The 25,953-nt window shown below is 34.7% G+C and overlaps 1 protein-coding gene across 18 annotated transcripts; it reads left to right on the forward strand.

The window, feature by feature from the left end:
* Positions 1-325: 325 nt before the first annotated feature.
* On the forward strand, positions 326-25,701 carry LOC306881820 (immunoglobulin kappa light chain-like). 18 transcript variants are annotated; one of them, XM_079436111.1, is made up of 6 exons: positions 326-498; positions 579-890; positions 22,651-22,692; positions 23,481-23,810; positions 24,169-24,261; positions 25,013-25,701. In XM_079436111.1, the coding sequence occupies exons 1-6, from the start codon at positions 453-455 to the stop codon at positions 25,156-25,158; spliced, it is 969 nt and encodes a 322-aa protein (XP_079292237.1). In that variant the 5' UTR covers positions 326-452; the 3' UTR covers positions 25,159-25,701. The 18 variants fall into 18 exon arrangements, with proteins under 18 accessions (XP_079292237.1, XP_079292250.1, XP_079292236.1 ...); XM_079436124.1 differs by lacking the exon at positions 22,651-22,692 and adding an exon at positions 23,287-23,337 and having other exon boundaries at positions 415-498; XM_079436110.1 differs by lacking the exon at positions 22,651-22,692 and adding an exon at positions 23,287-23,337 and having other exon boundaries at positions 415-498; positions 579-881.
* Positions 25,702-25,953: the final 252 nt, after the last annotated feature.

A 25,953-nucleotide genomic window follows, 5' to 3' on the forward strand; every position in this document is an offset into this window, starting at 1 on the left:
GTTCAAAATTAAGACGGAACCAATCTGGACACTTTCTGTCTATCGTTACTGTACTTTACTAGCCTATAAAACATCTGGCCCGTCAGTTTTATTTTTCATTTAATTTTTCCGTTCTCTTCTTTTCTAAAAGGCCACTATAAAATGTGATTAATTAAAATAGACTTAAGCACTAGTATCATCATAATCATATTAAAATATATATATATCTCTGATAAATTGTCTTATCTTACAGATGGGGAGTAGTGTGACAAACTGAAAAATTTGATGTTGCTATACTTCAAAGTAATTTCATGTAATATAAGGCTCATGCTGAATTTGATTAAGCATGGTTTCTAATGTAACTCCATTTCAGGAAATGACATCAGCACCCCATTTTTGAAGTTCATACAAAAGCAGTGTGAAAACCTCAAAGAGGGGCATTACACCAATTATAAACCATTTTCACCAGATGAATGATGTTTTTATACATTTATATTGTCATCCTTTTAGAGATGCCAGGTAAGTGACATTTATAATAGAAAATAACATTTAAAAACTTGAAACTTGTATTGAAGTTTGGTTTTGTTTAATCAAAGCAGCAGTTCTGGGAGTGACTGTGAATCAAACTCCAAAGGTTTTGATTAAGGGAGAGGGCAAAACTGTGTATCTGCCCTGCAAAGTGACTGATCTGGGCTCTTCAGACTACATCCATTGGTACCAAATGAAAGACGGTGAAGCCCCATCGAGGCTACTCTATATCAGTCAAAGTGGTAGTGTTGCTCGTGATACCAACAATCCCCAAGCAAATGATTTCACAGTGGAAACATCAAAGCTTTATGATCTAAAACTGAGAAACACTCAGAAGAGTCACGCTGCCGTTTACTTCTGCGCCTACTGGGACAGCACCCACAGTGAGAAGATTTACTCACATCCTGTACATAAACTGGCAAACGTTGAATGCAAACATATACTGTACTTGCACTGTCATTTTCTGTTTAAGTTCTTGATTTGACTTTAGCTGCATATGCACAGGCTGGCTGGATGGTGGTATCTGGATCTGTTTGGATTAGAATTATAATTGCCCTGGTGTTCATGGACACATTATACATGTTTCTATGAGGGGTTTTTTGTACACACTATATTTATTTGTGATTTTGGAAGATTGCAAGTGTATCTCAATTTTTTTTTTTTAAATATCAAATATGTCATTGTTTGTCTATGGATTATGGTATTAATGGGTTTGTAATGTTCAGTTTGATGAAGCACTTGCTTGAAATATTACTTTTCCTTATCAGGGTTAATATTGTTAGCTTAAAAACTAAAACCATAAAATATTTACACATTTTTGTTCCTTATTTGAAAAACACAGACTTACTTTATTTTAGCAAGTTGCCAGGGCAACATTTGTCATTTTTACTTAGTTAATAAAATGACTAAAACTAAAGCTGAAATAAAAATTAATAAAGACAATCAAAAACTAATAAAACTGACAGAAACAACAAAATGAATAAGGTACATTTAAAATGAAAACTTATAGAAATCTCAGTGATAGTAATATAACACTGATCCTGTCACGGTTTAGTTTCTGTCTAGTTTCCCTTTTGCCCATATTTGGTTTTTCCTGTCATTAGTTAAGTATCTATCATTCTCATCACCTGTGAATTAATTATCTTGTTTGTTCCTTTGTCCTGATCCCTTTAAAAGTCCTCAGTTCTCCTCATGTCTTGTCTCGTCTTAATATTGTGTAACGTTTGTTCACAGGTTGTTTTCTTGTATCCTGTAACTCTTATTTTATTAAAGATTCTGTTTTCGACTCACCCGCGAGTTCCTGCATTCCTTCGTGGAGCCAACCATAACACGTCCTTGTGTGGTGAAAATAAATTCTGACTTTAAGCTTTTTCACTTGAGTTGTATATCAAACAATTTGAAAGGTACTGCAAAAGTTACAAAAGCTGATAAATTACAAAAAAGATTACTAAACAATTAGTATAACTGAACAAATCATTTAAAATAGATTTTAGTTTATCTTATAAAATAAAGCACAAAAGACTTTTCAATACACTTTGTGAATTTAATGACCTCCTAAATGATATCGCAGTGTCATTAAATCTTTTTAACTGAATTCTACTCCAAACATCTTCACAGATTTGAATCCATACCATTTTAGCTAAGACAAAAAGGGTGCTATTGAGGAAGAGGCAGCTTTATAACCTAATTGCTGTTTTAAATGGCACGTGTTAAATGAGTGACTCCCATCACCCATCATTTATACAGATTGTTTTAGTTTGTGTGAGAAATCTTGTGATCGTGATGACGAGATATGCGCAAAGAGGAAACCACAAGGCCATTATCATGATCTTTACCTTCTGATTGGCTGATGCCGTTCATAATTCTTCAGACTCCTGGACGACAGATGTAGACATGGCACTGTCTGGAATCATAACTTTTGGGTTTTTTGTAGCCTTAATAGGTGAGATTTTAGTAATCTGTTACAAATATTAACATTTCTCAATCACAGCCTATACTATTCATTCACTATTATTATTAAAAAGCCATTTCCACTTAGGCCTATATCGTGGTATTTTCAGTTTTCTCTTGAGGTTCGTCTCGCACAAGCGACTTGTGAGCTATCTTGAAAACATTTTAAACAAAACAGTTTTTTTTTTTTCTTGTATAGGCCTACTCGTGCTATGCGTTAATAGTTTACAGTCTATACCGTTTTATCGGTGTACTTGTTCGATACGGATTCTAACAGAAAACGCTGTTCTTGAGCTTTTATGGGTTCTTGTGTTTGATGTAGGATAATATAGTGTTTTATTGTGTGTACACACGCAACACATTTTAATGGTTTCTCTTATGGTTTTAGATTGTTTAAATGGACAAATTACGCACCCTGATCCAGATATAATTAAGGCAAGCGGTAGAGCTGCTCGAATCCAATGCCTAGTGGAATTATCAACCCTGAAGACCAGCGTTCTCCACTGGTACAAAGCTCCGCCAAAGGGAGCTCTCCAACGATTAATGTATTTCGCAGCTGATTCGTCAAGGGCAATAAAAGACCCCGGTACCCCCCGTAGATTTTCTGGGTCGGTGAAGGGTAAAGAAGTGGCACTGACTATCTCAAGATTGGAGGCCGAAGATAAAGGGTCGTATTACTGCGCGCTCTGGAGTGGAGACAACACAGTGTTAACTGTGAGAGGAAATCGTTACAAAAACCTGGCTGCTTTCATCTTCAAAGCAGGTTTATTTGGAACAGCAGCAAGGAGGAGACATTAGACATTTTCTTCTATTGTGATGGTGCTTTTTGTCAATTTAATTTAAAAACTGTGGAAAATGTTCCAAAAGTGTATCGTCTCAAAAGAAAGAATCACAGTGTTCCATAATGTACAATGTTTGCTAAATGGCTACTGTACCATCTTGACTGTTCACAATAAGCTACAATAAAACTATCTCTTTGGCTAATTAAAAGGTGATTTTGTTTCAACACAAGTTATTACTTTATTGTTATATGTCTTAATTCAAATTTTTATAAAATGTCTTTAGATTTTCTTTTTATTTTACATGTCACAGTTCCAGATCTCAATCTTAATGTTCAATCATTTTCATCTTAATCATTTTATATTTACATTTAAAATAATTTGTTTTCATCTTAATCATAACTATGCTCACAATTATTTTATGTAAAAAAAATTAATAATTCAGGACATTCAAATTACAGCTGTGGCTCACTGTCTCAATAATTTGTGTCCATAATAAAGTGCTATTCAACATTTATGGACATGGTTATAAAAAATACAAAGGTGGAGAGTAGGCTATGCTTGAAGAAAAATATGAGACATGATGTGTGAAGAAAAAAAGCACTTAAAGACTTGATGGAAAATAAAAATTTTATTCCAGTCCAGTTTTATTAAGTCTCCAAAAAGTATGAAAATATTGTTTGATTGTGCTAAAAAAAACAACCCAATTGCTGGGTTCGTCCATATTTTACCCTGTACTGGGTTGTATTTAATCCATATTTATGATAAATAAAAGATAGCTAATTCGCTTAGCAAGACAAATGGGTCAGCCATTTTATTTATTTTAAAAAAGAAGGGAAAAAAGAAAGAAAGAAAAAACATGACATATAGATCAAATATGTTGGAGGCCTTTCCTTATAATGGTCTTCCAATCCAGTTATGGATAATTTTAGAAACACTAAATGATTGTTTGAGCCAACAAAACAAATGACAAAACACACTGCTAATATTAAAAGCATTATATTGCTTATAAAATAAAGCACAAAAGACTTTTCAATACACTTTGTGAATTTAATGACCTCCTAAATGATATCGCAGTGTCATTAAATCTTTTTAACTGAATTCTACTCAAAACATCTTCACAGATTTGAATCCATACCATTTTAGCTAAGAAAAAAAGAAGGGTGCTATTGAGGAAGAGGCAGCTTTATAACCTAATTGCTGTTCTAAATTGCACGTGTTAAATGAGTGTTGACTCCCATCACCCATCATTTATACAGATTGTTTTAGTTTGTGTGAGAAATCTTCTTGTGATAGTGATGACGACGAGATATGCGCAAAGAGGAAACCACAAGGCCATTATCATGATCTTTACCTTCTGATTGGCTGATGCCGTTCATAATTCTTCAGACTCCTGGACGACAGATGTAGACATGGCACTGTCTGGAATCATAACTTTTGGGTTGCTAGTCGTGTTAATAGGTGAGATTTTAGTATTTTTAACTTTTAAAAGGAATTTCCACTTAGCCCTATTTCGTGGTATTTCAGCTTTTCTCTTGAGGTTCGTCTCGCACAAGCAACTTTTAAGCTATCTTGAAAACATTTAAAACAAAACTGTTTTTTGTTGCATAGGCATACTTGTGCTAAACGTAAATAGTTTACAGTCCTACCGTTTAAGAGAAAACACTCGAGCAGCGTGCAAACTGGTTCACTCAGACGGGAGCCACTGCTGTTTGTGAGCTTTTGGGTTCTGGAGTTTAATGTAATGCTAAAATGTAAGTGCTTCGTTGTGTGTGTACACACTCAGCGCATTTTAATGGTTTCTCTTGTGGTTTTAGATTGTCTAAATGGACAAATTACACACCCTGATTCTGTAGTGATTAGGACAAGGACTAAAGCTGCTCTAATAAAATGCCAAGTGGATTCAGCGACGTTTAAGTCCAATGCTCTCCACTGGTACAGAGCTCCACCGAAGGGAGCTCTCCAACGATTAATGTATTTCGAAGCTGGAACGAAAATATCCAAAAAAGACCCCGATGCCCCCCGTAAAATATCTGGATCGGTGAACGATGCGGAGAAGGATAAGCCAGTGACACTGACTCTCACAATCCCAAGACTGGAGAACAGCGATGCTGGCTCGTATTACTGCGCGCTCTGGAGTGGAGACAACACAGTGTTAACTGTGAGAGGAAATCATGGCAAAAACCTGCTTTCATCATCAAAGCGCTTTTATTTGGAACAGCAGCAAGGAGGAGACATTAGACATATTTTTATTGTGGTGTTGCTTTTGGTTTTAAATATTTCATTAAGAAATTATAGATATTATAGATATAGTCCTACTGTTGACAAAAGGCTAAAACTGTCTTTGTGTGTTTTTGTATTTCTTTTTTTTCTTTTAGAAATACAAAAAATACAAAAAAAAAAAAAGGTTTTGTTTAATCATAACAACTGTTTTTGGAGTGACTTTGGAACAAGGTCAACAGATTTTGGTCAAAGCATGGGCTAAACTTCATATCTCCCCTGCAAAGTGACAGGTTTGCAATCTTGGAATTATATCCATTGGTACCAAAATAACGAGGGTGAATCCCTGTCAAGATTACTGTTTATAAATGCAGTCGGCAGCTTTATTCATGATAACAACAATCCCCAAGCAAATGACTTCACCGTGGACAGAACACAGCTTTATAACCTAAAACTGAGCAACACAAAACTGATTCATGCTGCTGTTTACATGTGCCTATGGGACTCAAACAAACATACTGAGAGCATTCACACACATTCAATGATACTGAGAACTTTAATTAGATTTTACTCTTCTAAATATAAATGTGACATCTATTGTACAGCTGATTTGTCATGTGTATATAAACACAATTTCCACCTATTAGGCTATACGTACAACACACATCCTAAAGAGCAATGCAACAGGGATGTTTATTTTTTTCTGCAATACCTTTTAAATAATCCCCAATATTTGTGATATTTGAACAGTTGTTTGTTTAACATGCAGATGTCCAACAAAGGATGGTGCTATTGAGCTGTGAAAAAGGATTTCTTTCAGTATTAAGGCTTTATTCAAGTTATTAATAAAATTCTAAGTTGCAAGTTTACTCAATTTAATTAAAGAGCATCCTGAAGACACGTCAAATATATCAGTCAGGTGTAGAAATGTCTATTTTTGAAATAATTCATCCTGATTTCTAAACAAATCAAACCGCATATTGAAAGCGCATTGAGCTCCACCTCAGGAAATGACATCAGCAACTGAACAATTTTCTGCAATGGTTTTTGCAAAATAGTGTTAAGTACATACAGGGAACTTTGTGAATCATATATCGTCTTACACAAACAGATGAACAATGCTGATAAACTTGTGTACTGTTGTTCTCATAATGATCTATGTTAGGCACTCTTTAAGGGGGGTTAAATAGGTCAAAATAAAATAGGTCAATATGTTAATAAAACATAAATCAGATCCAATGTGGCACTAAAACGTAATTGGACATTTGAAATTCCCATTTAGTTTACAGAGTCAAGTCAAGTCAAGTCTGCTTTATTGTCAATTCTTCCACATGTACGGCACATACATACTGTACAGAGAATTGAAATTGCGTTACTCTCAGACCCTTGGTGCATACAGTTAACATTAAACACTAACAGTAGACGTTCAAATACAGATAAATACAGTTTAAACATATGTACATACAACTATACAGATATGCAAATGAGGACATTGTAAAAAAAAAGAAAGAAAGAGATAAAGTGGCATAACGCACATGGCAGATAGAGTGCAAACCAGTTAAATAAAACAAAACTGTGCAGTTATATATGTATAGAGTGTATATATATAGTGCAAGAGGAGCTTATCAGTCTGAGGACATTTGTAGAAAAATAAAAAAAGAGATAAATAAAGTGGCATAAGGCACAAGGCAGAATAGATAGAGTGCAAACCAGTTAAATTAAACAAAAACTGTGCAGATATATTGTAGTGCAAGAAGAGCTTATCAGTCTGTTAAAGTGACAGGAGAACAGTCACTTTAAGCATTGGTATCATTCACATTCAAAGAAAAAGGTGCATATAACAAACTCCCCATTTTATATATCAAAGTAATTTGAAATTCAATTACTGTAAAAGGCTCATGCAAAATGGTTTCTAAGGTAACTCCATTCAGGAAATGACATCAGCACCCCTTTTTTGAAGTTTATACAAAAGCAGTGTGCAACCTGAAAGACAGCATTACACCAAGCAGAAAAAAAAATCCTAGATAAATGATGTTTTTATACATTTACATTGTTCTTCTCTTAGAGATGCCAGGTAAGTGACATTTATAATAATAAAGGTGATAAAAAAAAATGAAAACTCTAAAAATATTGAAATTGAGTTTTGTTTAATCAAAGCAGCGGTTCTAGGGGTGACTTTGGATCAAGATCAAAAGGCTTTGGTTAAGGCAGAGGGCAAAACTGTGTATCTGCCCTGCAAAGTGACTGGTCAGAGCTACATCCATTGGTACCAAATGAAAGTTGGTGAAGCCCCATTGAGGCTACTCTATATCAGTCAAAGAGGTGATGTCACTCGTGATACCAACAATGACCAAGCAAATGACTTCACAGTGGATAAAACAAAACTTTATGATCTAAAACTGAGCAACGCTCAGAAGAAACATGCTGCTGTTTACTTCTGCTCCTACTGGGACACAAGCAGCAGCCACAGTGAGAAGATTTACTCACATCCTGTACATGAACTAATGAATAAAGTGTACTTAAATTGTCGTTTTCTGTCTAAGATTTTAATTTACCTTAATAATGGCTGGCATTTGAACAAATGTATGAATATACTGGTCTATTTGAACAAATGCATGAATAAAGAATCATGTAAATAGACTTTACAATTTATATTACAAAATAAAGCACAAAAAGTCTTGACTCTGTGACCAATTTAGCAGTAGCACTTTTTAAATACACAACACACTGTGAAACACACAACATATTTCTAATTATTATATCATAGTACTATTGAATGTTTTTGAACAGAAAATTTTTACCATGTATATCTGAATCCATAGTGCCACTGTGGAAGAGCCTTTGCATTGATAGCCTATCTGCTCTGAAGAAGGTTTTCAGGGGTTGTGCTTTAAACACCTGTTAAATGAGTGTTGACTCCCATCACCCATCATTTATACAGATTGTTTTAGTTTGTGTGAGAAATCTTCTTGTGATAGTGATGACGACGAGATATGTGCAAAGAGGAAACCACAAGGCCATTATCATGATCTTTACCTTCTGATTGGCTGATGCCGTTCATAATTCTTCAGACTCCTGGACGACAGATGTAGACATGGCACTGTCTGGAATCATAACTTTTGGGTTGCTAGTCGTCTCAATAGGTGAGATTTTCGCATTCTTGAATAATTCTTAACATCTTTCAGTTAACAATTATGCAGTTGTTTAATAATTTCAGTAAGTTATTTTCAGAAATGTTCAAAAAAATAATTTCAGTAGGCTAGCATAAGTTAGTTTTTATTTTATTTATTTTTGTTTAGTTTTTTAGGTCCGTCTCGCACAATTGCTTATCCACATCTTGCAAATATTTTAAACAAAACACTTTTTGTTGGCCTACTTGTGATACGTAATCTGTTATAGCCTATAGTCATGAACAATTACAGTAGCCTACTACCGTTTTATTGATGTACCGTTCGCTATGAGGCGTACAGTTGCTAAGGTTACTGGTCAGGCGGTCGCGAGACTCAGCAGCTGCTGTTTAGTGTTAACAAGCGTAGGTCTACATACAAGTCGGATTATTCTGTTACACAATTAGCGCGTTTTAATGGTTTCTCTTATTGTTTTAGGTTGTTTAAAGGGACAACCTACGCATCCATTATCTTTGTTGATGAAGGCAAGGGGTAGAACTGCTCGAATCCAATGCAAAGTGGATTCATCGACGCTTCAGTCCAACCCTCTCCACTGGTACAGACTCAAAGATCAAGCTTTCCAACGATTAATGTATTTCGAAGCTGGATCGAAAAAAGCCAAAATTGACCCCGGTGTCCCCAGTAGATATTCTGGATCGGTGAGTGTTGATCTAGTGACACTGACTATCTCAACACTGGAGAACAGCGATGCTGGCTCGTATTACTGCGCGCTCTGGAGTGGAGACACAGTGTTAACTGCGAGAGGAAATCATGGCAAAAACCTGCTTTCATCACCCGAGCTGTTGCTGGAACAAATGCAGCAAGGGAGACATTCGACACATTTTAATTGTGATGTTGCTTTTTGTTGTCAATATTTCATTAAAACATTTTAAATGTTTAAAATGTGTAGAAAGAACTCTAATAAAGACAATATTTAGATACTGTATCGTACACCTTGACTGTTAACAGCAGGCTTCAACAAAACTGTGATTCAGCTATCATCTTTATATGCCATATGATTTGTAGTAAAACAAAAACACTGCATTTCTTTTTTGTTATGAAGATCACATTAACAATAGGTGAAAATGTCTAAAATGCCGTTTATGTACAGCTGTTGCATCCAAAAAAGAATGAACTTGTAAAATAGAGAAAGGAAGTGCATGCTTGAAAAGAAATAGGTGACATGATTTGTGAAGAAAATAAATAAAAATCAAGGTAAACACTCGACTGAACAGAATATTTGTATTCCAATCAAGGGGTTTAATTAAATCTACAAAAAGTATAAAAAATATTGTTTGATTGTCTGTGTTTATGATAAATAAAATACTAGCTATTCACTTAAGACAGCTATTTTATTGAAGTTCATTTGAATATTAATTAAAAATAAATCCACCTCAGAATGTTATCAACCCCAATACATATGAGATGGAAATGATACTGCGATGAAAAGATGAAATAGGGAAATTAATTAGGGACCAATATTGGAGGCCTTTTTCCAAAGTTATGCATATTTCTATAAAGAGTAAATGATTGTTTGAGCCTATAAAACAAATGACAAAACATTACACACTGCTAATATAAGTATCACAACGCTGTAAAACATAGGATGTGTTTTTAAAAATGTGCAAAAAAGAGTAAACAGGTGATGGAGCTTACTCAATTAAAGGGCCTGAATTTTAAAATGTGATGATTAAAAGAGTGGAATAGGAAAGAGATATTACTTGCTGAAATATATTATGTGCTCCATCTCAGGAAATGACATCAGCAACTGTATTTGATTGTCTTACATGGCTGTGTACAACAGTAAAACAGAACATTACTCTTCTTCAGCTGGATGAATGATGTTTGCATACATTTATATTGTCCTCCTCTCAGAGATAGGTAGGTGCCATTTGAAAATAAGCATTTGAAATTTGCCTTTAAAAAAATAAAAATATATATTTTTGTGTTGTTTAATCATAGCAGCTGTTTTGGGAGGGACTTTGGAACAAGGTCAACAGATTTTGGTTAAAGCAGTGGCCAAAACTTCATATCTCCCCTGCAAAGTCACTGACTTGCAATCTTGGAATGAAATCAAGTTCAAGTTTTATTTAGCACAGTGGCAAGATTAACAAATAAACAGATGCCACCCGATCTAAATATTCCCTCACAGTTTAATAGTTATGACTTTATGAATTTCTTTACTGATAAAATAGATAACATCAGAAATACAATATCAAATGTAGATTCTACTGCGTCTAGTATTTCAGCTTCATTCATCGCACCCAAAGAAAAACTGCAGTGCTTTACAACTATAGGACAGGAAGAGCTAAATAAACTTATCAGTGCATCTAAACCAACAACATGTTTATTAGATCCTGTACCCACTAAACTACTGAAAGAGTTGTTACCTGTAGCAGAAGAACCGCTTCTCAATATTATTAACTCATCGTTATCTTTAGGTCACGTCCCAAAACCATTCAAGCTGGCGGTTATTAAGCCTCTTAAGAAACCAAAACTAGATTCTAATGAACTGGCAAATTACAGACCCATTTCAAATCTTCCGTTTAGGTCTAAAGTTTTAGAAAAAGTTGTGTCTGCTCAATTGTGCTCCTTCTTGCAAAAAAATGATCTCTATGAAGAATTTCAGTCAGGTTTCAGGCCTCACCATAGTACAGAAACTGCACTTGTTAAAATTACAAATGACTTGCTTCTTGCTTCAGACCAAGGCTGCATCTCATTGATAGTATTACTTGATCTTAGTGCTGCGTTCGACACTATAGACCATGACACATAGATCGATTACAAAACTATACCGGTATTCAAGGGCAGGCTTTAAGATGGTTTAGATCCTACCTGTCTGATCTCTTCCACTTTGTTCATTTAAATGGGGAGTCATCTCAATTATCACCAGTAAAGTATGGAGTACCACAAGGATCTGTCCTAGGTCCTCTGCTATTTTCAATATACATGTTGCCTCTTGGTAATATTATTAGAAAATACGGGATTAGTTTTCATTGTTATGCTGATGATACTCAACTATATATCTCAACAAGACCAGATGAAACTTCTCAACTATCTAAGGTAATAGATTGTATAAAAAATTTAAAAGATTGGATGACCAATAATTTCCTCCTATTTAATTCAGATAAGACAGAGATATTACTTATTGGACCAAAAAACAGTACACAGAATCTTTTGGATTACAATTTGCAACTAGATGGATGCACTGTTACGTCCTCTAAAGTAAAAAATCTGGGTGTTGTATTAGACAGCAACTTGTCCTTTGAAAATCATATTTCCCATGTTACAAAAACAGCATTCTTCCATCTTAGAAACATTGCCAAGCTTCGAAACATGCTACCTGTTTCTGATGCAGAAAAGCTAGTTCATGCATTCATGACCTCTAGACTGGACTATTGTAATGCACTGCTAGCTGGTTGTCCTGCATCTTCAATAAACAAGCTACAGATAGTCCAAAATGCAGCGGCTAGAGTTCTTACCAGGTCAAGAAAATATGATCATATTACCCCAATTTTACAGTCTCTGCACTGGCTACCTATTACGTTCCGTATCATTTGCAAAATATTATTACTTGCCTATAAGGCCCTAAATGGTTTAGCTCCTGCGTATACTTAACTCGTCTTCTACCACGCTACAATCCAACCCGCTCCCTAAGGTCACAAAACTCTGGACTTTTGGTAGTACCTAGGATAGCAAAGTCCACTAAAGGAGGTAGAGCTTTTTCACGTTTGGCTCCCAAACTCTGGAATAGCCGTCCTGATAATGTTCGGGGTTCAGTCACACTCTCTCTGTTTAAATCTAGATTAAAAACACATATTTTTAGCCAAGTATTCACATAATGCATTTTATAATCTTGTACTGCAGTTATATCTGATCAAATGTACATTATTATTATTCTTTAGCTTGGGTTGAACAAATCATTTTTGTTTAGATGCAACAGCAGCTACGCTAATTATGTCTCTATTTGTTTCTCTGTTTCTGTCACGGGATTAACATCCCGTGGTAACTAGGAATTACAGAAGCTTCAGTCTGGATCCAACCCTTAAATGATCTGAGATGACCGAACACCTGAGAAAATATAATGCCAACCCCTCAGAGGATGCCAATGCTCAGACAACATACAGAATTACCAAATTTTGCCATAAGTTAAATATATTAAGGTTCTGCAATATATAAATATATTGTGGAAACTTAATTTCCTGTAGAGCTGCTTTGCAACGATTTGTATCGTAAAAAGCGCTATACAAATAAACTTGAAACTTAAAATCCTTTGGTACCAAAATCGAGAGGGTGAATCCCTGTCAAGATTACTGTATATAAATGTAGTTGGCAGCTTTATTCATGTTACCAACAATCCCCAAGCAAAATGAATTCACTGTGGACAGAACACAGCTTTATAACCTAAAACTGAACAACACAAAGCAAATTCATGTTGCTGTTTACTTCTGCGCCTACTGGGACTCAAACAAACACACTGAGAGCATTCACACACATACTGTACATTAACTCAAGGATAGTATCATTAGACAACATTCGTTAGACTTCTGAATATAAATGTGGCATTTATTCTTAGAGCTGATTTTTCATGTGTAAATAAACCCAATTTCCACCTCCATTATTAGGCTATACGTCCAACACACATCCTGAAGAGCAATGCAACAGGGATGCTTTGTTTTTTCCTTCAAGACCTTTCAAATAATTTGATATATTTGTGATATTTTAACAGTTGCTTGCTTAACATGCAGATCTCCAACAGTGGATGGTGCTATTGAGCTGCAAAAGAGGATTTTTCAGCTATAAGGCTCTATCCAAGTTACTAAATTACTTCTAATAAATTGCATTTTAATAAATTACTTTATTACTAAGAGAATCCAGATGAGATATCAATATCAGTCAGGTGTGGTAGAAAAGTATCGTTTTTAAATACTTCATCCAAAGTGCTGTGCAAATTGCATCACTTGGAAAGTGCATTGACATTTAGAGCTCCACCTCAGGAAATGACATCAGCAAGGTGTAACTGAACATTTTTCTGTAATGATTTTTTCAAAATAGTGTTTAGAAGTGTACAGGAAACTTTATGAACCATATATCATCTCACATAACCAAACGAATGATGCTCATAAACTTGTGTACTTTTGTTCTCATAATGATCCATGGTAAGTAAACTTTAAAAGCGGTTAAATAGATTAAAATAGGTTCATAAGTTAATAAAACAACTATGAATAATTAGTTAAAAGATCTGATTTTCTATTTATTTCATCACAGGTGTGGAAAGTTTAAGCTTAAAACAATCTCAAAAGGTCTTGGTGAAGCAAAAAGGTAAATCTGTGTCCTTTAAATGTGAGGTAACAGACTTGGGCTCCGGTAATTTCGTCCACTGGTACCATAAAAAAGATGGTGAAACATTTAAAAGACTGCTGTACATAAGCCATTCCGGGATTGCTACAAGTGAAGCAAACGAATTTGTCTCTGAAAAAAATGGAAATTCATATGGCATAAAACTCAAAACAACAACGGACGGTCATGCTGGGATGTATTACTGCGCGATCTGGGATGGCAGCCACAGTGAGAGAACACTCTGACATCTTTTACATAAACCATGAGAGACGGTTGTGCCACAAAAGGAACTTTACCAAAATTATAAACCACAATTATTACAGTATTGACTGTCTGACAGAGAAGAACCACAAAATAGTGCGGTTTGATGTAGCAAATATGATTGCAGATAGCAAAACCAAAAATATAGGGTAGAACTATAGTTACTTTATGAAATGTAGTGGAAACATGCAGCCCTTGTCAATGCTAACAATTTTTAGGGTTGCAGTACAACAACTTTAACAAGCAAAATGGAATTCATGAACAGCACACCATTCAATGCAGTCTCAGTATACACATCAGCCACTGATATGCATTACATAATGTGAGCAATGCAGTCAGTGTGTTTTGAAGTCTTTATGCATGTTTTTATTTATTTATTGCTTTGATTGGGCTGTAAGGAGAAAGGCAATAAATGAAATAAATAAGAGAGTGTTAAATGGTCTTATGGATAATGCAACACTTCTGAAACTTGAAAAGTGCGATACCACCAATAGCCAGAAATGTTCTTTGGGGTGGTTAAGGTGCTCTATATAACACCACTGCTGTGCATAAAGAAGCCATTAAGTCTGCCATTAAGTTTTTTAACTGTGTTTGCAGATGGATGGGATTAATGCAGAACACAAGTTCCAAGTAAGGGTTTGGAATTATATTTTTGATTAAATTATTCCTCTAATGTTGTTATAGATGGTTCATGCTGGAATCGCTGCAGCCTGCGGTGGACATCTAACCCCGCCCACATCCAAGTGTAACACAACAAGCCACGCCTGTGTCCAAATACGTCACATTCTTATTATTTTGAAACAGGCAAAAGCATCGATTAAAAAGATAAGTCGAAACCGCTAAAAAGAAGTTTACTGTGTTGGTAAGTAAAAAAAAAACAAACATCTTTGGTCTTTACGAAGACTTAAAACTCATACAACTTGAATGTGTGCGTCATTTGTGTGCATGTGTATAAACAACAGTTCGGCATGCTTATGTGTTTTGAACTGTACACAGGCACGTTATTGCTTAGATATCACTAACATATACATATATATATATATATATATGTATGCATGTTTGTGTGTGTGTGTTTTATCCAGCAAGACGGTGAAATGATGCGCTTCCTCAACCAAGATACTGTGCAAGGGTTCTGTGATCAGTGTCATTAAAAATATCAAGTGTGTGGGGAGAGATAAATACATATGTGAGAGGGATAGAGTGCGAGTAGATAAGAGTGTTATGTAGCTATTATATTATATTCATTTTATGCCATAAAAACCAGTGCACTATATATTTATTAGTACACTGATTCTTACAACATATAATGAATTTTGACCGAATGTGCAATTATTTTATAACACTCATCTCACCGATTCACACATGTACTTGCCACCTCACACACACAAAACACTCACTCACATACATATGATATTTTTAATTATATACACTGATCACAGAATCCTTGCAAAGTAACTTGGCTGAGCAACCACATCATTTCACTGTGAATTGCTGGATAACTCTGTGTTTGTGACAAATTATCTTTGTATTATTCTATATTAATGGAAAGATCACATAATTATTGTCAATCTTTGTCATGTTTTATAGCATTCTACGCATTTTTGGTCCTAGCCTGATGCAGAGCAGTTCTGCTGGGATGAGGGGTTCCTGCTGCTGTTTAAACAGTAAAGAAAGGTATGGAGGAACGGTGGAAGCATTCTCTAGATACTGTAGTGATTGATTTTTTAAAAATCATAAATATTCTTGTATGCAAAATGATGAGAATGACAAATATTTAGTGGACCAACACACACGTATTCTGTATTTTTAACAGGAGGGCCAAGAGGACATAAAGTTGAAGTTTGTAAGAGACATTGGCCCAGTGTTGTGCTGGATACAGAGTCACCGTGAGTTATTCTGTGGGGAGGTGAAAGGGCCTGTCTTACTCCAGATGGACAGTAAAAATCAACAAAATGCAATCAAGGACTACCTGGGGTCGAATCGGATGAAGCAAGAGATGTCTTTTTATTCATCTCTCAGGACCTGAAGTGAAGTGAAGTGAAGTGACATACTGCCAAGTATGGTGACCCATACTCAGAATTCGTGCTCTGCATTTAACCCATCCAACGTGCACACACACAGCAGTGAACACACACACACTGTGAACATACACCCGGAGCAGTGGGCAGCCATTTTATGTTGCGGCGCCCGGGGAGCAGTTGGGGGTTCGGTGCCTTGCTCAAGGTCACCTCAGTCGTGGTATTGAGGGTGGAGAGAGCACTGGACATTCACTCCACCGTCAATACCACGACTGAGGTGCCCTTGAGCAAGGCACCGAACCCCCAACTGCTCCCCGGGCGCTGCAGCATAAAATGGCTGCCCACTGCTCCGGGTGTGTGTTCACGGTGTGTGTGTGTGTGTGTGTGTGTGTTCACTGCTGTGTGTGTGCACGTTGGATGGGTTAAATGCAGAGCACGAATTCCGAGTATGGGTCACCATACTTGGCTGAATGTCACTTCACTTCACAATCCCTACCGGCCAGAGACTCGAACCTGCAACCTTTAGATTACAAATCCGACTCTCTAACCATTAGGCCACGACTTCCCCACTGAAAAAAAAAAGTGGGACAATCACATTGAGTCCATTGCTAAAATAGCCCAGCAGAGGTTGTACTTTCTTCGCCAGCTGAGGAAGTTCAACCTGCCACAGGAGCTGCTGAAACAGTTCTACTCCGCCATCATTGAATCTGTCCTCTCCACTTCAATAACTGTCTGGTTCAGCTCAGCTACCAAATCTTTTCCTAGTTTTCCTCATCTACTTTGTACTTTGTGATCAACAAACAAAAATTAGGGCTGCACGATAAATCACATGTGATTGTCATGCGCATCTCGTCAGTAAAGCCGGTTCTGTGATCTCCATCATGTGCTTTCAGGTGGAGCAATATCGTGTTTGTAATCGCAGATTAATCGCATTCAATTATGAACGCGATATCACGTATCTTGTCAGTGTAAGTGTTTTTATTAATGCCACTAATGTTTATATATATATATATATATATATATATATATATATATATATATATATATATATATATATATATATAGCCTACAGTGTATAGCACTAGTTAACTAAATGAAAATAACATGGCAAAGACTGATTGAATGTAGGCTATTTTTAGTCCAGTACCTGTATATAAGATTAGTATTGACCAAGTTCAAAGGCTGTCATATGTGGATCAACTTACTTTGTGTATTTTCAATATGAAAAAAAAAAAAATCTTTTATATTGATTCAATGGATTTAGTGCATTTTGAAACCAAAAAAAAAAGTGTCATGGATTTATTGCATTTTGGGGGAAACAAATATGATTTTTTTTATAATAAATCTTTGAAAATCAAAATCTGGATTTGAATTTATGTTATAACTTAAATACACTCTTAAAAAAGGTGCCAGGAAGAACCAAAAAGGGGGTTTTGTGGCGATGCCATAGAAGAACCTTTTTTGGTTCCCTTAAGAACCTTTTATTAAATGGTTCCTTGAAGAACCTTTTTTTTCTTAGTGCCATAAAGAACCTTTTTTGGTACCATTTTCAAAGGTTCTTAAAAGAACCATTCATGAAAAGGTTCTTCATGGCCCTAATGTAGTTAACAAACATAAAAGAAATCCAGAAATAGGAATAAATACATGTTTATTACTTTTATCCCTTGTGCAATCATATGAATAGGCAAACAAAATGAATAAATTAGACAAATTGCCCAAAATCAAACTGAAAACAGCATTAAATAAACAGCAGAAAAAATACAATAAAACTGTACAATATAAAACAGTACTGATACTTGTAAGATAAACAGCAGCAGGAACAACAAATAAATATGCAACTTAAGATGATTCATTTGAACTACAGGGAATTAAAAACTTCCTTCACAGAGAAACACATTTCTTTCAAAAAGAAAGCCGATGATACATCTTAGACTCGAGAATTGTAACTATGAATTGCATACCATCTGCAAACAAATACTGTTTTAAGGGGAGACACTGCAGGCAAAAAAAATTTTTTTTCATGCACGTCAAATTTGAGATTTTGGGCTTTTTGGTTTTTCATAAAGTATTTTTTCAGACTAGTGGAAAGAAAACATCCAAACACTGGTAAGCGTTTCTTTTATAGCACTTTATCTATTTGTGTCGATAGATTTCAATTACAATACATATTTTTAAAGGCCGTTTTCTCAAAATGAGTTTTCTCTCCTACATTGAGCCATATATCTCCACTTCAGTTGCACTTACACACACCAAACTTTATATCTTTATTCCTGTCTATATCCTGAAGGTTTTTACAGAGGGATTTGTTCATATATAATTTGTTTGATTATATACAACATTTTATTCCCCAAAAAATTGTGAAAATGTATTGTTTTCTGTCTGTTCTAAGTATTTGCTGAATTATGGAGTGACAAAATGAGATACCCAAAAAACTTTTGACTCGTGTCAATAAAATTAAATAAGTATTTTAAAACCAACTTCATCCAGTGTTTAGATTTTTGTTCTAGAAATGTATGCAAATTAGCGCATATTTCATTAAATAATGCTTAATTTGCATATTTAAACCTAACATTTTAGAAAGCTTGTGTTACAAAAAATGTTTGCAATTATCAGTGTAATCAATCAACTAGGTAAGTAAGGTGATAACTATTAGTTATTTTTTTACTCTATTCACCTGCAGTGTCTCGCCTTATTAACATCCAAAAGTGATGGAAAGACTGAATTTTCATAAATAATGAAAATTATCTACAGTTTAATATAAACGTGTGAGTGTATGTGTTGTGTGTGTGTCTGTGTGCATGTATGTGAGTGTATGTGTTGTGTGTAGGGGTAACGATACGCGACTTGCGGTTGAACGATTCACGGGCATATTCCAAATGGAAGTGATCATCCCTGTCCCCTTGTAGTGGGGAGCGATGTAATTTCCTCGTCTTCGGCTGGGATGTTCCTGTGACAATGCAGCACGATCTGTATAGGCATAAAAAAATTGCCTATTTGATATTTAAAAAGGTTTCATACATATTAGTTTTTATATATTAGCATATTTAAATGTTTAAATATAAAATGTATGTTTATTTACCACAGTTATGCTAACAAAAAAAACGACATTAAAACAGCGACATCTGCTGACAGAGACCATGCTGCGTTGTCAAAGGAACATCCCAACTGAAGATGAGGAGATTACATTGCTCCCTTTACCAAGTGCATTCCAAACGACTGCATAATGATACACGTCCATTTGGAAAATGCCTGTGAATCGTTCAACTGCAATTCACGTATATTTACACCCATGAATGTGTTTGTGTGTCTGCGTAAGTGTGTTTGAGTTATCTATACATACAGAGAAGTGTGTGTGTGTGTGTTTGCGCGTGTGTGCCTCTCGGTGTGAGAGACGCCGTGTTTGGATTACAGGGAATCTACAGGGAATTATAAACCCTCTGTACACATACAGGGACAGCTATAGTCTTTTGGAAAACGAAAGCCTCCAAAAACGTCAAGGTCTTTCTCAAATATTTTGGATACGCAACATTGTATATTTGGTAGAGTGAGTACAGGAGGCTGAGAGCGAGGGAAATATCAGTGCCCCCATCATCTTTGACCATGTCCTCTCCATCCATCTGAATGGTAACTGAACCACTGGTTAAAGGGTTCACGTCTTCACAGTTTTTTAGGACGATGGTTGGGTATAGAGGATCCTGTGACAACAAACATTTTTAGGGTTTGTAGGAAATAAGCGGTGATTTAAAATATATAATAAAAACAGTTTCTCAGTTTATGACTATGGAGCGAATTTTGTGCCAATATTCAAACAAATCCAGTGTTTTGCAAATAAACACAATATGCTTTGCAAAGAAAAACTCGAATTTCAAACAAACGCAAAGTGATTTTCAAATACAAAACTCTATTTGAGAGAAAATGCAGAGGTATGGACAAATATATGTATTGTGTGTTACAACTGTGAGACTCATTTGCCTTTTTATGAGGAAACTTGGCTTGATTTTCTCACAAATGCGTGTGGGCAGATTTTCTCACGTGCAATTGAGCAACTTTCTTTTCCAAAAACAGCAGATGGCGCTGTCGGTCAATTTACGCTAGTCTCCCGAGACCTGAAACACCTCTTTACCTTTTCAGACCAATATGAGTGGAGAACAGGTGAGTTTCTGTCTTACTAGATCTATAATTAACCATTTAGATGTTTTCACAAAGCGACCCTACTACAGTGTCAGTGAAATTCACAACAAGTGCTGTAAAGTTGTTAACATGATTGATTAGTTCAAAAATCAGGAGTGACCTGGCTAAACATTTAACTAGGCAGTCTTTCCCTATAAAACTGATCTATTCTCTGTACCTCTTATCCTCTAATTTATATATAAAAGGACTGATCTACTGGTCTTTCTTTAATTAATAAACACACTATTTATATAACTCTAAATTAATACTTTATATTGCACTATAACTTGACGCAACTAATAGAAAATGAGTTTGGAATGAGTTCTTGACCAGACAGGACAATTTAGTTCACTTTCCAAAAAAATCAATAAAATAAAAATATATTTACAACATATTGAGTGTGAAAAACCATTAATCTAAAGAACCTTTCTGTGCTACAAAGAACCTTCTGTGCAATGGAAAGGTTCTTTGGATATAAAAGGTTCTTCATGGAACCATACAGGGTCCCAAAGCACCTTTTTATTTTTAAGAGTGTATGCTATGTGAAAGTTTGAAACAGAAAATAGTGGTTTTCTCCTTGCCACTTTCTTGGTAAAGAAAACACATTTTTAGTCAAATTAATCAAAATGGATTTATAGCGTTTTTGAACCAAACTCTTCATATATATATATATAAATATATATATATTCAAATAGAAAACAATTATTATAAATAGTATGAATATTTCAAAGTTATTAATTTAGCTGCTTTTTTAATCAAATGCAGCCTTGTTGAGCGTAAAAGACTTCTTCCCAAAACATCAGAACCACCCATTTATATGTTAATTTTATGAACTTTCATAGATTAGTTCTAAAGCACACAGTAGAAGCTGTAGAATCTGTCACATCTGAATCATGAACCACAAAACAAACTCAGATTAGCATGAAGGCCGGAAACTTAATATCATAACCCTCTCATATGACCTCCCCTCATACCAGAATGAAGACAGAGGCTCTCCAGACACTCTCTGCCATCATGAGTCTTCAAATACACTTGTGTTTTTTCTTTCTTATTTACCTTTTATGTAAAGGTGAGTTTTCAGCATACCATAATTTTCCAAGTTACAATTTTCAAGTTATACACATTAACTTGACATTTATATCAGCTATAATATATTACCTATAGGGCAACATACTGCTTTTGTGACAAGACTGTTATTTTGTTGCAGTGGATGGAGATGTGAAGCTGCAACAGAAAATCTCATCGACCAAATCTGTGGGCAAGACAGTTGTTATAGACTGTAAATTTCCTACAGACTGCAGTGGCTACATTCACTGGTACCAACTAAAAGAGGGAGAAACCTTCAGAAGAATATTATATTCATCAATTACAGATGGAGCCCCAAGCAATGATCCTGGTTTTGAATCATTTAAAATAGATAGGAAACAGTCAAATTTGGCTCTGAAAATACCTGAACTGAAAGAAGAGCATTCGGCAGTGTATTACTGTGCCTGCTGGGTCTCAGGCAGCACAGTGGTTATAAATATTAACACCTTGTACAAAAACCCAGCAGGCTTCCTGCTTAATTCTGAAACCACAAGCCACAAGTTTTTATGATATAAAAACATCTGCTGAACACTGAAAAAATGAATTTCATTCCCTGTAAAAAAAAGTGTTTGCTGATCCTGAGCACTTGGGAAAATAAGGACAAGGTTTAAAATGGGATAGGGATGAAATTTTGACTGATGGAGGACAAATGTGCTGTTGAAAAACTGTAAGCTGTAGCATTCAAAGAATGGACAGAATTTAGCTTCTCAGATAAGCAGACACAAGGCCTTCCCTTGAATTCATTCTTAAATTAATTGATTATTATTGACATTTTTACGTTTAGTGGGTCCCTTTGGCCACTGACCACACAGATCACTGTGTTTCCACAGTCAAATCAAATCCCAGCTTGTTGACAGTTGTACAGCCGTGAGTGAGTGTTGGAAGACTTAAATAAAGTAAATGAATTATCATCCGTACTGGTAACAGTATGATATGACACTATACAGAATGATACTGCTGGATCTGTTCAATGCAGAAGTCAATTAAAAGTGTTTAGCACTTAATTGACCTAAATCAAGATCAATATTCTTTTTTTGTTCTTGTTCTTAGATATTTAAAAAGACTACAGGGATATTCTACAACATGAAGCAACAACAGATGCTCTTTTCCACAAGCTGCCCCTTTTTGTTCAAGAACAAATGACTGTGGGAGACAAGAAAGTCTTCGGTTCGGGTACAAGACTTTATGTGACAGGTAAGAAAAAATTCATATAATTAAGGTCTTCCAAGGCCGATTTTAGGCATTTTAAACTTAATTTCACAGTAATTACTTGTGTAATTGAGCTGGAGACAGAGCACAGAATAGCTAGAATAGTAATTCCAGGCTGCTTAATTAGTCTGCTTGTTTGCATAAAAAAGGAGAAAATATGTTACAGTCATAGTTCACCCAAAATGAAAAATCTGCCATCATTTACTGACACTCGTATCATTCTAAGCCTGTGACTTTCTTCTGTGGAACACAAAAAAAAGAAGATACTTTGAAAACTGTTGTTATGTCCATACAGTGAAAATAAAAAGGGTTTCAGTGTTGTTTTGGACCCCGCTGAATTTCATTGTACAAACAAAAACTGCTGAAACATTCTTTAAAATATCTTTTGCGTTCTACAGAAGAATAAAGTCATAAAGATTTTGAATGGCATGAGGGTGATGAGGACATAATTTTCATTTTTGTGTGAACTATCCCTTTAAAAAAAAAGTGTAGACCATCAGGAACAGTGGTCTAAATCAATTATACCAAACAAGTAGGTTTTGAGTTATTCAGATGTATTTGTAATAGACTTAATCTGAGTGGGCAACTTGATCAAAAGATTTGGATCTGGAACACGGCTGGTTGTAACCGGTAGGAAAGAGGGTCAGAATTTCTTCAAATGCATAAAATTATATAATTTCTAAGTAAAAACTTTGCCAATCTTCCTCTTTTTGCTTATTTGCTAATTTGCCCATTAATCACTGAAGCTATGTTTAATATGTGTTTCTCTTAAGATCAAGGGAAAGACAAACCTAAGCCACCAACATTGACTGGATACCTACCATCAAAAAAAGACGAGGGAAAAAGTGCCAAACAGACACTGGTATGCCACGCTAGTGGCATGTTTCCTGAATTGGTGAAATTTGAATGGAAAATAAATAATGCAGGAACATTGACAGATGTATCAGATGGAGATGTTGTGGAGCAGAAGAATGAAAGTCCAGTGGTCACCGTCACAAGTATGTTGATTGTGGATAAAAACAAAGCCCAAAACGACAACTACCAATGCACTGTTATCCACGAGGGAAACCCTGATGGAACACAAACTCTTGAAATGAAGAAAGGTAATCTGAAGAAACTTTGATTTACAGTCATATGTGTTAAATTCTGTGGAAATAAAGTTTAACACAATTGATACGGGTTGAAGACACAGAGAGCTTTCATTATAAATAATTATTCCTTATGAAAACCTCATTAAACCTTTAATTAAATCAAAGAATTAATAAAGAATTCATAAGAATTAGAAGTAGCTACATATTTTTATTTGAATGAAACATTACATATGGATGTAACTGTAAAATTGTATGACACTCAGAAAAATAAATAAATAAATATATATATATACTTTACTTTACTTTACTTTATATACAGTATATATATATATTGCATTTTAATTTTTGTCACTGTATTGTTATATTTTAGAAAAAAGTAAGCCGTCAATGGAACCTAAAGCTGCTGATCAGGACCCAGTAACATGTCCACCCACTGAGGTGCCCACAACAGATCAAATATCAGGTGAATAAATAAAAATGAATAGATAAATGTATATAAATTTGGATTAAGATACATTTGGATGGATTTTTTGTATTTCAAAATCTTTGAAAAATTTCCAAGCCAACATTCAAATTAATACTTTTTTTTGCCCGAATCAGTTAAAATCAGAGTATAATCATTTGCACATGTTCTTTTTATGTCATTTAAACGACTATTATAATTCTTCTTCTTATTATAGAGTCACTGAACTATTCTGATCTAACTGATCCTGTCTTTATAATTTTATTGGGTAACACTTTACAATAAGGTGTTATTTGTTAACATTAGTTAATGTATTAACTAACATGAACAATATATTTATTACAATATTTATTAATCTTTGTTAATGTTAGTTAATAAAAATACAGTTGTTCATTGTTAGTTCATGTTAATTCACAGTGCATTAATATTAACAAGCACAACTTGTGATTTTAATAATGCATTAGTAAATGCTGTAGAAATATTGTTCAATCTTAGTTCATATTAATGTAGTTAGCTAATGTTAAATAATGAACCTTATTGTAAAGTGTTACCTTTTATTGACACTGAAAGAAAAAGAAAAAACCTTACATTGTCAAACCATTCATGCCAAACATTTAATTCACAAACTGTTACCTGTGCTTATCAAAAATGCAATATGCACAGATGTTACGCTTGATATACATTATGAATAAAATTAACATCATATAAATGTTTTTCATAAAAACTGTTTTTCTTTCTTTCTTTATTACAGGAGATTCGGAGCAAATACCCAGCATGTTCCTGTTTGTCTATGCATATGGTGTCCTGCTCATGAAGAATGGTTTATTTTTTTGCGTTGTGTCTATATTTTTATTAAAGAGAAAAGCTGAAAGGAAAGACAAAAGCTCAGAGACTTAATACATAAGATAAATATCAACCAAGCAAAGGTTTATTACATAAAGCACATTTCGCTAGCAAAAGAATAGATGCATATCTGCAGCAATATTATCTCTGCTTCTATGTATGGCTTTTAAATTGGTTGTAGATCTGCTTTGCGCAATTTATGCATCATCAAAAAATGCAATATTTAGATTTTTTTAAACATGTATAATGTACCCAAATTTAAAATGTTTTGTTTTCCCATTGTAATGTTTTTGTTGCATTCTCAGAATTTGTTCAATAAAATCTGCTCATAAAATAAATGTTATCTTTACATGTGTAGTAAAATGAATTCTCTACAAACGCACTTTCAATTATGAATAATTCAAACTTTTTATTAATTATGACTGTATGAGAGCTTATCTTAAAAATTTAATTATATAAAAAGATTAATATATTATACCAGACATTATCAATACATCAAAATAACAATAAAATGGTGTATGTACCAGATAAGTATGTGCCAATGATTCATAACATCATAAAAAAAACAGTCATTTATTAATAAAAATACTAAACATGACTATGTTTGCTTAATTACTGCCTAAAATGTACTATTTTACTACTTAAAAAAAGCAAATAACACTTTACATCTTTATGTAGTGTACTGTGCTACAAAAGTATCCGTTTTAATTGATTAAATAAGTTTAAAGATCAAAACCCCATACACGAATGTGAAAGCATCACGATGGTGATTGAAACTGCTGCGGTAGGAAAATGTGGTTGGGTATGTTCACACCGCAGCCGGAGATGCTTACTGGAAAGAAAACATGC

This window comes from Barbus barbus, assembly GCF_936440315.1.
Source record: "Barbus barbus genome assembly, chromosome: 15".
Lineage (NCBI taxonomy): Eukaryota > Metazoa > Chordata > Actinopteri > Cypriniformes > Cyprinidae > Barbus > Barbus barbus.

What these genes read in the sequence shown, in the direction of transcription:
- LOC306881820 (XM_079436120.1), top strand. Translation starts at nt 21,370, where the DNA reads ATGACCTCCCCTCATACCAGAATGAAGACAGAGGCTCTCCAGACACTC. An exon ending in TACAAGACTTTATGTGACAG is followed by an intron (nt 22,693 to 23,480) that starts GTAAGAAAAAAT and finishes GTTTCTCTTAAG; the next exon opens with ATCAAGGGAAAGACAAACCT. An exon ending in CACAACAGATCAAATATCAG is followed by an intron (nt 24,262 to 25,012) that starts GTGAATAAATAA and finishes TCTTTATTACAG; the next exon opens with GAGATTCGGAGCAAATACCC.